This window comes from Coregonus lavaretus, assembly GCF_964263955.1.
Source record: "Coregonus lavaretus genome assembly, chromosome: 23".
Classification (NCBI taxonomy): Eukaryota; Metazoa; Chordata; class Actinopteri; order Salmoniformes; family Salmonidae; genus Coregonus; species Coregonus lavaretus.
This window is the reverse complement of record NC_140010.1, coordinates 30203903-30215622: the sequence shown is the minus strand read 5'-3', so window position 1 is coordinate 30215622 and position 11720 is coordinate 30203903. Positions and strand designations below refer to the sequence as shown.

At 43.4% G+C, this 11720-nt stretch overlaps 1 protein-coding gene across 1 annotated transcript; it reads left to right on the top strand.

The window, feature by feature from the left end:
* Positions 1-2317: 2317 nt before the first annotated feature.
* Positions 2318-10883, top strand: LOC311150476 (serotransferrin-1-like; the record flags this gene model as incomplete). Its single annotated transcript, XM_084187975.1, has 13 exons — positions 2318-2338; positions 6146-6254; positions 6438-6629; positions 7514-7578; positions 7621-7685; positions 7960-8015; positions 8378-8541; positions 8996-9146; positions 9219-9382; positions 10101-10191; positions 10304-10324; positions 10470-10610; positions 10801-10883. The coding sequence occupies 13 exons, from the start codon at positions 2318-2320 to the stop codon at positions 10881-10883; spliced, it is 1323 nt and encodes a 440-aa protein (XP_084044101.1).
* Positions 10884-11720: the final 837 nt, after the last annotated feature.

The window sequence follows — 11720 nt, the reverse complement described above, 5'->3', positions numbered from 1 at the left end:
CGGCCATCAGATTTGCCACCAATGCTCCTTATAGGACACATCACTGCACTCGATACTCTTCTGTAAACTGGTCATCTCTGTATACCAGACCCACTGGTTGAAGATTATTCATAAAACCCTCTTAGGCCTCACTCCCCCCTATCTGAGATACCTACTGCAGCCCTCATCCTCCACATACAACACCCGTTCTGCCACTCACATTCTGTTAAAGGTCCCCAAAGCACACACATCCATGGGTCGCTCCTCTTTTCAGTTCGCGGCAGCTAGCGACTGGAACAAGCTGCAAAAAACACTCAAACTGGATAGTTTTATCTCCATCTCTAATTTCATGGACACTCTTACTGACAGTTGTGGCTGCTTCGCGTGATGTATTGTTATCTCTACCTCCTTGCCCTTTGTGCTGTTGTCTGTGCCCAATAATGTTTGTACCATGTTTTGTGCTGCTACCATGTTGTGCTGCTGTCATGTTGTGTTGCTACCATGCTGTGTTGTCATGTGTTGCTGCCATGCTACGTTGTTGTCTTAGGTCTCTCTTTATGTAGTGTTGTGGTGTCTCTTGTCGTGATGTGTGTTTTGTCTTATATTTTAATTATTTATTTATTTTTAATATTTTTAAATAATCCCCTGTCACCGCAGGAGGCCTTTTGCCTTTTGGTAGGCTGTCATTGTAAATAAGATTTTGTTCTTAACTGACTTGCCTAGTTAAATAAATAAAATTATGCCACGTAAAAAGGGATGGCGACCCCGTTCATCTTGACGCAACTCCCAGTGCTTTCTCAGAAACCAGTCAATGGATGTTAATGGCTGTGTTCGAGTGCATCAAAACCATAACGTATCATGGATTAATTGTGACCGACTGACTGATCTACAAATAATATTGAGTAGTTATTTATGATGACATATGGAAGCCACATGTTTGACTCACTTCCATTCAGTCCATTACAGCCATAACAAAAAGCCTGTATTCCTATAGCTCCTCCCAGCAGCCTTCACTGGTGACCACTGACCTGTCTGGAGGCTGAGCAGTTCAGTCATACACCCACCACAGGAGCAGCTCAGACCAACACAATCAGATATATTTTCTAGGATCAGATTAACCTACCCACAATCCTAACCTTAGCCTTTAGGGGGATAAAAGTCCCTAGGGGGCAATTTAGTTATAAGTTCAGTGCAGGTAGAGTTTGCAAACTCCGGTTTCAGTGTTGCCAACCCATGCACTACACTCGAGCAAGAGGCTAGCTTGTCGCTACTGTGACCATAGTTGACTTCTGGTCTTATCTTTTTCTCATGAAGGTGTCTCTCCATGGACTTTCATCTGTGAACAGTCCCACATTTTTCTGAGAGAGAAATGGATAGATGAACACTGTTCGGGTAAAAGGTAAATTAAGTGCATCACATGTAACATGCTTTCCACAAACTCGTGGCTGTATGTTGTCTATGTTAGTGATATCTATTTGCCAAGAAGAGCAGAAGGGTATACTACAAAGCAGGATCAAGGAGTTAGCTAGCTAACTTGCCTAAATATTCTCATATTACTTTGTATTTTTTAGAGAAATAATCTTGAAATGGGCATGGTCTATTTCTGGTTGCTTATCAAAGTTAGCTGGCTAACTCATTGATCTTGCTCTGTAGTATGCCCCTCTGGTGCCAGCAGGTACGCCTTGCTGAATACACACTATGGCTCACATTTGCCATATAATAATATACATACAGCACTCCCTACTCTGCTCATAAGATATCCTTGTTGATAAGCATATCTGGTTCTGTACAGTCAGAGAGGCCTAGTGGACCACTACTTTTAGACCCTCCTCTCCCACTCTGCCTTATAGTTAAACAGCGGGATGACGCAGCAATTTCCCTTCATTATGTGCACATGGACATGAGCCAAAAGTTGGTGTAGATGAAGAATAAGAATAAAGAGTCAGTAAATCTTTCAGTGAAACTCGAGTTCTATACATGGAAAGGCTGTTCTCCATGTTGACCCAGAGCACCAATTAATGGTGTGAACTTGTGCAAGTTGGCCCAGTAACTAACATAAGTCTTTATTGCTGGCCGTGTACCAGGAGCTGTCACTGCACTCTGACACTGCTGACTACTCAGAGGTCACAGGGTCAACGTTCACATGATACTGTGTGTGTGTGTGTGTCAGAGAGATAGCAAGAGAGTGTGTGGGTATTTGTCCAGCTGTGGTTATGTATTTGACCAGCCACTTGGTTCAAATCAATGGTCATGTCCTTGTCAGAATGTTTATAGTTTGAGTGTTTCTTTCTCAGAGTGCACTGCGGACACTGTTATCCCAATCCCCTGAGACACACCCATGGATAGGTTGGAGCACAAGGTCAGTCGTAGTGCAGCACGCATGGTGCAGTTTTGCACAATGGCCCTTGGCATCTAGGATTTAAACTGGCAAACCTCTGATTGCTGGCTCTAACTTTTAGGCTACCTACATTAGACTAAAGAGCCCTGGATGTCTCTAATTCCATGGTAGACCTTGTTTTCACTGGCCAGTCCTCTACATGAATGAGGAAATAGGGCATGGGTAAAGAAATACAGTATCTGTAGCCACTGGCCACTTTTGATTATTGAGAGGCCAGAATGGAAAGCCCTGTCCCATTTCAGGGCCCAAAGGGTGCTGATCTAGGATCAGGTCCCCCCCTGTCCATATAATCCTAAAAGGCTAAACTGATGTTATATCAGCATTCCTACTCCAAGACTCTTTATGAATACAGGGCCAGAAGGTGTTTTGGTGAGGGGGTTGTTTGTTTTTGTTGTATTTTTCTGCAGCAGACTTGGAGATTCCAAAATGTCACCACTTGCTGCTCATCCAACCCCTCCCAATACACTCCCATACTATGATAAAGATCTAGGAAATAAAGGCACTTCCAGTCAAGGGAGGTTATAATAACACTGACCCATTGTGAAATAATAGTTGATTTTAATAAGTAAGCGTTGGCAGAAAAGGACAAAAAAGATTGACAAAGGCAGGTGCAGGACTTCAGAAATCAAAGGCACTCCCATATAAAGTCGTTTTTGATGAAAATGAAAACGTGTCACTTTCATGTTCAACTACTTAAGATATTGTCTCGAATCTAGGTTGTGCCTTTAGGTTTGGAGAAAATTAACAACTAAGGAAGAACTTTTCACTGGTCTCATTGACTTCTCAAACCCCAAACCCGATTTGGTCTGTTTCGCAAGCGATCCCAGAAGTCTCGCGATGTTGCGCCTCTGGGTTTAGAAACATAATGGTAAGAGTAGGGCGGTCCTAAGGATTCCGGATAGCGCCAACCATTTCTTCTGTACTTAGCTACAGCGTATGCTGCCCCATCTGAAGAAAAGGTGAAATGGTGCGTAAATTCGGACCAAGAGTGGAAGACATGCAACCGCCTCACAGCCAAGTCGCCAGTGTTGCCATGTTCGCTGTTTTCCTGGAAATTGGGCTACTTTGAAAACATTGTCGAAGGTGAAAATGTATTGGCCGCGAGTTGCGGGTTTTTGGGCTATTTCTAAATTGCACCGCAGCCCCCATGACATTTCTCTTAAAATATATATATATTTCACTGTGACAGTATTCCCTCCCAAATATGCACCCCTAGACACAACTATGACAAAACAACCAACAAAAATGGGTCACAACTCCTGCAGCTCTGTCGCATGCTGGGTCTGAACATAGTCAATGGTAGGCTTCGAGGAGACTCCTATGGTAGGTACACCTACAGCTCATCCCTTGGCAGTAGTACTGTAGATTACTTTATCACTGACCTCAACCCAGAGTCTCTGAGAGCGTTCACAGTCAGCCCACTAACACCCCTATCAGATCACAGCAAAATCACAGTCTACCTGAACAGAGCAATACTCAATCATGAGGCATCAAAGCCAAATTAACTGCACAGTTTTAAGAAATGCTATGGATGGAAGGAAAGTAGTGTAGAAACCTACCAAAAAACAATTAGGCAACAACAAATTCAATCACTTTTAGACAACTTCCTGGACAAAACCTTTCACAGTAATAGTGAAGGTGTAAACTTGGCAGTAGAAAGCCTAAATAGTATATTTGACCTTTCAACTTCACTATCTAAAAAATTCAAGCAGTCAACATAAGAAAATGAAAAACAATGACAAATGGTTTGATGAAGAATGGAAAAACCTAAGAAAGAAATTGAGAAACCTATCCAACCAAAAACATAGACACAGAAAACCTGAGTCTACGCCTTCACTTTGGTGAATCACTAAAACAATACAGAAATACACGATGGAAAAAGAAGGAACAGCACGTCAGAAATCAGCTCAATGTAATTGAAGAATCCATAGAATCTAACTAACCACTTCTGTGAAAATTGGAACACACTAAACAAACAACAACACAAAGTGTTATCTATCCAAAATGGAGATGTGTGGATAAACCACTTCTCCAATCTTTTTGGCTCTATAACAAAGAACAAACAGCAAAAACATATACATTATCAATTACAAATCTTAGAATCAGCTATTAAAGACTACCAGAACCCACTGGATTCTCCAATTACATTGAATGAACTACAGGACAAAAAGGCCTGTGGTGTTGATGGTATCCTACATGAAATGATCAAATATACAGACCATAAATTCCAATTGGCTATACTTAAACTCTTTAACATCCTCAGCTCTGGCATCTTCCCAAATATTTGGATCCAAGGACTGATAACACCAATCCACAAAAGTGGAGAAAAATTGGGCCGTGGTATATGCGCCAACAGCAACCTTGGGAAAATCCTCTGCATTATCATTAACAGCAGACTTGAACATTTCCATAGTGAAGACAATGTACTGAGCAAATGTCAAATAGGCTTTTTACCAAATTACTGTATGACAGCCCACGTATTAACCCTGCACATCCTAATTGACAAACAAACAAACAAACAAAAACAAAGGCAAAGTCTTCTCATGCTTTGTTGATTTCAAAAAAGTTTTTCACTCAATTTGGCATGAGGGTCTGCTATACAAATTGATGGAAAGTGGTGTTGGGGGAAAAACATACGACATTATAAAATCCATGTACACAAACAACAAGTGTGCGTTTAAAATTGGCAAAAAACACACACATTTCTTTCTACAGGGCCGTGGGGTGAGAAAAAAACTATACATACCTCGGCCTAAACATCAGCGCCACAGGTAACTTCCACAGAGACAAGGCAAGAAAGGCCTTATACGCCATCAAAAGGAACGTCAAATTTGACATACCAATTAGGATCTGTCTAAAAATACTTGAATCAGTTATAGAACCCATTGCCCTTTATGGTTGTGAGGTTTGGGGTCCGCTCACCAACCAAGAATTCACAAAATGGGACAAACACCAAATTGAGACTCTGCATACAGAATTCTGCAAAAAATATCCTCTGTGTACAACGGAAAACACCAAATAATGCATGCAGACTAGAATTAGGCCGATTATCTTTTCTCTTGCCACATATTCAAATTCCTTTATTACGTCATGTCATACCATAGCTTGCAGTAATTATTATTTTGAGGAAACCCGAGTTTTGCTTCTAACGACGTTACAAGTTACTATGATATTCCTTCTTAATTAGCTCGATAACGTAATGGAAAAAAGGTTTAGTGTATAGATAAGGCAACACCTCTTTTGCTGTGAATTTTTTTTCAGGCCTTTTGGGTAGATTTTGAGTGGTCATTGGGCTAGAAATTTAAGCTTGACCTGGCAACCCTGCAATGCGCTGCAGTTTTCATGTGTAAAGAGAAATGGCTCTCTTTAACGCATCCAAGCCATCAATGTAAAAATCTCTACTATCAAACAGTATTTTAATTTCTGACTTTTGCCATTTCTGACTTTTGCAATAGCGCGCGTGTTCTTGTGTGTTTTACCTTTGCACCATCAAGGCGAAAAATAAAACAAAGCTTCATGGTTACGCACCTGGCACATGCATGGTTACACACAATGTAAAGAGAGCGTTTAATTTATGCATTTCATAGTTTGCATACTATTTTGACTGATAGTTTCTTGGAGTTCGACAAAAAGGTTCCAATTAGCCTCAGGAAGAATAATTTTAAGCGCAGCACCAGTTGAGATGCTTGCATAAAGTAAACAACCTTGCGAGGAGCACATCTAGTGTTCTTTCTCTCTTACCAACGTCTCTCTCTTTTTCTCTGCCAGGCAGGTGAGGCCGATGCCATCACTCGGGATGGAGGAGACGTCTACACAGTGACAGCGGGCCTCAACACTTACTACCTGCAACCCATCATTGCAGAGGACTACTGCGAGTGTTGGCATCTCACGACCAAGTTCAAGAATGGAAGAGACTGGGTATACAATGGCCCTTAGCACTTCAGTTGCACAGAAAGGCCTACAGAAAGTTGATGGTTCTATACTTTGAATCGGATCAAATGTATTCTGGCAAAATCTGGTTTCTGACTGTTGTATTGATGTCTCCTCTCCTGTCCATCAGACTCTGACATCTGCTATTATGCTGTGGCCGTGGCCAAGAATGACACTGGCTTCGGGTTCAACAATCTCCGGGGCAAGAAGTCCTGGCACACGGGGCTCGACAAATCTGCAGGCTGGAACATTCCCATTGGCACCCTGGTGACTGTGGGCCAGATCAACTGGGCCGGGATCGAGGACAAACTTGTGGAGGAAGGTGGGTGGGAATGAGTGAAACTTGATGATTGTGCTTGATGGTCTGTAGTTGACTCCCTGGGAGTGAGGAATGTGTGTTGGACGTACTTAATACTGTATCTCTGTCATTGCATGGTGTGGTTTTTCCTCTGTGTGTGTGTGTGTGTGTCAGATTATTTGTATACATATTGGGCTTTATATTTTGTATCTATCTATATACCCTAGTCATAGACTGTTCTCTCTGCTACCGCACGGCAAGCGGTACCGGAGTGCCGGAGTGCCAAGTCTAGGTCCAAAAGACTTCTCAACAGCTTCTACCCCCAAGCCATAAGACTCCTGAACAGCTAATCATGGCTACCCGGACTATTTGCACTGCCCCCCCACCCCATCCTTTTTACGCTGCTGCTACTCTGTTAAGTATTTATGCATAGTCACTTTAACTCTACCCACATGTACATATTACCTCAACTACCTCAACTAGCCGGTGCCCCCGCACATTGACTATGCAACGGTACCCCCCTGTATATATAGCCTCCCTACTGTCACTTTATTTTACTGTATATATAGCCTCCCTACTGTCACTTTATTTTACTTCTGCTCTTTTTTTCTCAACACTTTTTTGTTGTTGTTTTATTCTTACTTTTTTGTTTAAAATAAATGCACTGTTGGTTAAGGGCTGTAAGTAAGCATTTCACTGTAATGTCTGCACCTGTTGTATTCGGCGCATGTGACCAATAAAATTTGATTTGATTTGATATACATTATGTTTGTGTTCTGTTGCTATAGTTTTCATGGCCTGTCAGATATGGATAAATCAGATTTTTGTATGCAGCACATTAATTGATGTGCTTTGTCATATTGATGTACTTCGTCAGCCAGTTTCTCATGTGTTTATTTGTTTTGCAGTGGTGAGATTTGACTTCATGGCCAGCTTCGCTCCAGGCACCACTAAGGGTTCATGTCCTAGCAGTGCAGGGGCCTAGCCAGGCCCACCCATGCCTACACCCCTGTAGCTGGGTAAGGGAGACTGCTCCACGTCTCACAAGGAACCCTACTACGACTATGCCAGGGCCTTCCAGTGAGTAGCAACCTCATAGAACCTAATAGAAAACTCTAGAACCTCCTAGCCCTACTATGTACAGCCATAACCCAACAATCCCCTACTACACCCTAGATCTCACATATATGTCAGTTTTTGAACCTCTAACTTTTTCAGTCTATCCATGTTTTGCTCTGTCCTTCCTCATTCTATCAGTACTCTCTGCCTTTCTCTACTCACCTCCGATCAGTCACTGATGAGGTACCTTTGTGTGGTCATTGATGATGTAACTGTGTCGCTCTTCCCACACCAGGTGCCCGAAGGATGGAGCTGGAGAATTTGCCTTTATCAAGCACCTGACAGTACCTGGTGAGTATCAAAGCGTTAGCTAGCGTTCAGAATCAGTATTTCCCCTTAATGCATCCGTCGCCCCCCGCAGGAAGACCCCAGGAAGACCCCCCCCCCCCCCACTAACTGCCACCACTGCTGAAAAATCTCCTAGGGGAAACGCTGAGAATACTAACAAACCATTTTTACAATGCTAACAATGATATTGACTAATGATTATAGAATGGCTTTCTGTTCACGCTAGCAAGATTGTCATCGATAATGCTAGCAATAGCCCTGATGATTCAAAATCTCTTTCTGGCATCACAACCTCGTCAATGCTTACAGTGAAAAAGTTCAAGCCACTCACACCTCACCTTCAATCTCCTTTTACCTACCTACAGCCGCAGAGAAGGTCAACTACGAGCTGCTGTGCAAGGATAGCACCAGGGCTACCATCGACAGCTACAAGATGTGCCACCTGGCCAGAGTACCCTCCAGCGCAGGGGTCAGATGCAAGGACCCCGACCTGGTCAAGAGCATCTACAACAACCTGGATGCCGTCAAGGTCCTGGACATCACTGTCACCTGTCCCCCAGACAAAGACAACATCACTAGGAGCAGAGCAGGATTGCTGATCCACGATCAGTTTAGCATTTTAGATCATTATGAATAAGATCACAGACATGAGGGACCTGGTCCCAAACCAGCACTCCTACTCTGAGATAATTTTTTAATACAGGTGTTTTTCCTGACCATGTGATCTGACAGGAAAAACTCTGGAACCCTAAACATCACACCTGGCACTGGCAAAGATACAGCAGGATAGCATAGTCAAACACATCAATTTCACGGGGTGCTGGTACTGAGATTCAAAAGCCTGGCTAAAAATGCAACCAATCAAGGTTCTCACGCTTTTCTAGCTCAAGAAATTGATCATAACACATTGACAAAATCATACAAAAATGTTTGAAATCAGCATGTGACATGGATGGAGTGCTTACTCATTTTCTCCCCAACAGGGCTTCAACCTGTTCTCTTCAGATGGCTACGCAGCCAAGAACCTGATGTTCAAGGACTCCACTCAGAAACTGGTGCAGCTGCCCATGAACACTGACTCCTTCCTCTACCTGGGAGCTGAGTACTTGAGCACCATCCAGTCCCTGCAGAAAGGTGAGGCCACACACACACATTCTCTCTCTTGACCATTAGCTCATTGTTACCTCCCCAACCGTTGCTTCTCAGAGCAGGCCACAGGTGCCAACTTCAGGGCCATCAAGCGGTGTGCCGTGGGCAATGCCGAGACGGCCAAGTGTGACACCTGGAGCATCAACAACATCGGAGAGAGAGGAGCCATGATTGAATGCCAGAGTGCACCCACAGTAGAGGAATGCATCAAGAAGATCATGGCTCTATGGGAGAAAAGAGGGTGGGGCTGGAGAAAGAGGTGTATAAATCAGGCGTGATGTGTACTTTATAGTTTTCTTTCGATAATTTCCTTACTCTCATTTTCTTTGTGTGAGCCATCCAGAGGTGTGGGGGTCAATGGGAGACAGAGGGGCGGGAGCACTCAGGGAATCACCGCCGACTTCACAGGATTCCCCGAACACACCCCTTATTACCGGTGCAGGTGAAGGGACGGGGGCTAGTACGCATGGGGGGGAATGGAGACAACAATGGGAGGAACAAATGGACAAAGAAATAAAGAGAAATATTGAACAAAGAAACCAGAAAAGGACAAAATAGGACATTGAGAGACAAAGACAAGAACGGACTAAAATATGAAGAACGTGCGTGAGTGATTCCCGAAGCTGCGAGCCAAAGCCCAGCTTAGCCACAAAAGAGACTATTTAATTTGTTGATTATCGAAAGGATCTTTGGTTTGTAGGTGAAGTGCTCTGTAACGAGCTAGGATTTTGTTTCCCCTTTCTTGAACTGGCCAAGTGCCATTCTTTGAACGTTAAATATATAATTTAGATTTTTGCAACTTAAAAAGCCAACTCTTCCACCCCCCCGCTACCGCATAGATCGGAACCCCTCTGGACCGATCACATATGTTTTTTTGTTTGTTTCCTTCTTTCCTTCCTTCCTTCGTCTATTTATATGTTGTTGCTCTCCTCCCCACAGTGTAAAGAGGCAGCTGCGATGGATGGTGGGGAGGTATTCACTGCTGGAAAACATGGTCTGCTCCCTGCCATGGTGGAACAGTATGATGCAGGTATCACACACACAAACAATCATTTCCTAGATTTTCTTCTCCCTTTCTATCCCCCACCTCTGCTCTGCCTCCACACTGTTTACGTGCAGCATTTCACTTTCTCTCCTCACAGGTCTGTGCAGCGCCCCTGGTGGTAAGTACACTTGTTTAAATCTACTCCCTCACAAAACTTCCACCATGCGACAGTATTGCTAAGGTAACATAGTATAAAGTATTAATATACAATTTTAGTACTGCTGTCTTAAACCTCTTCCCTTTGTGTCTGTGTGTCCCCTCAGAGACGTCATCCTACAATGCAGTGGTGGTACTGAGGAAGGACTCTGGAGTGAATTGTAACAACCTGCAGGGCAAGAGGTCCTGCCACACCGGCCTTGGCAGAATGGGTCTCCTCCACAACATGACTAATGACTGCGACTTCAGTGAGTGGGCAGCTGTGTGTGTGTGTGTCATGCCATGGTGAATTCTCACACAATCTATCAAAATGCTGTGCTTATACGTGAGCTTCATGTATGAATCTGTGAGTGAGTTTAGAATACGTCTCATTCTATATTTGTGAATGTCTATGAATGTAGTATATCTCATACTGTGTCTCCTTCTTCCTGTGTTCAGCCAAATACTACTTCAGTAAAGGCTGTGGATCTGAGGCGGGCTCTCCCTTTTGTTCCCAGTGTAAGGGTAGTGGGAGGAGATGAAGCAATCTGCAAAGCCAACACTGACGAGCTGTACTACGGCTACACTGGAGCCTTCAGGTAGGGGGGCGCCAACACAATGGTGGCTTCAATAGTGGAGCTGATAATTGAGTTCTTAGCCAGGATCTCTTCTAATAGTGATGGTGGACTATACCAAATATCTTTGTTTTCTTACAGTACATTTTTCACCATCTTATACATTGAGTGTACAAAACATTAAGAACATCATCCTAATATTGAGTTGCTCCTGCCCCTTTTGACCTCAGAACAGTCTCAATTCGTCAGGGCATGGACTCTACAAGGTGTCGAAAGCATTCCACAGGGATTCTGGCTCATGTTGACTCTAATGCTTCCCACAGTTGTTGGCTAGATGTCCTTTGGGTGGTGGACCATTCTTGATACACACGGGAAACTGTTGAGCATGAAAAACCCAGCAGCGTTGCAGTTCTTGGCACAACCCAGTGCGCCTGACACATAATACCATACCCCGTTCAGAGGCACTTAAATCTTTTGTCTTGCCCGTTCACCCTCTTGCCATTCACAATCCGTGTCTCAAGGCTTAAAAATCATGATTTAATCTTTCTCCTCACCTTAATCTACACTGATGGAAGTGGATTTAACAAGTAACATAAATAAGGGATCATAGCTTTCACCTGGTCAGTCTGTCATGGAAAGAGCAGGTGTTCATAATGTTTTGTACACTCAGTGTATATCTGATAGGTGTGGTGTGGCGGAGGTGTGTCTACAGATAAACCGTATTCTGACCTTTACTTAATTCCCTCATAATTCCACCACTTCTACGCGCAAGGAAACCATGAATAAGGTCTAGCGAACCTGCCG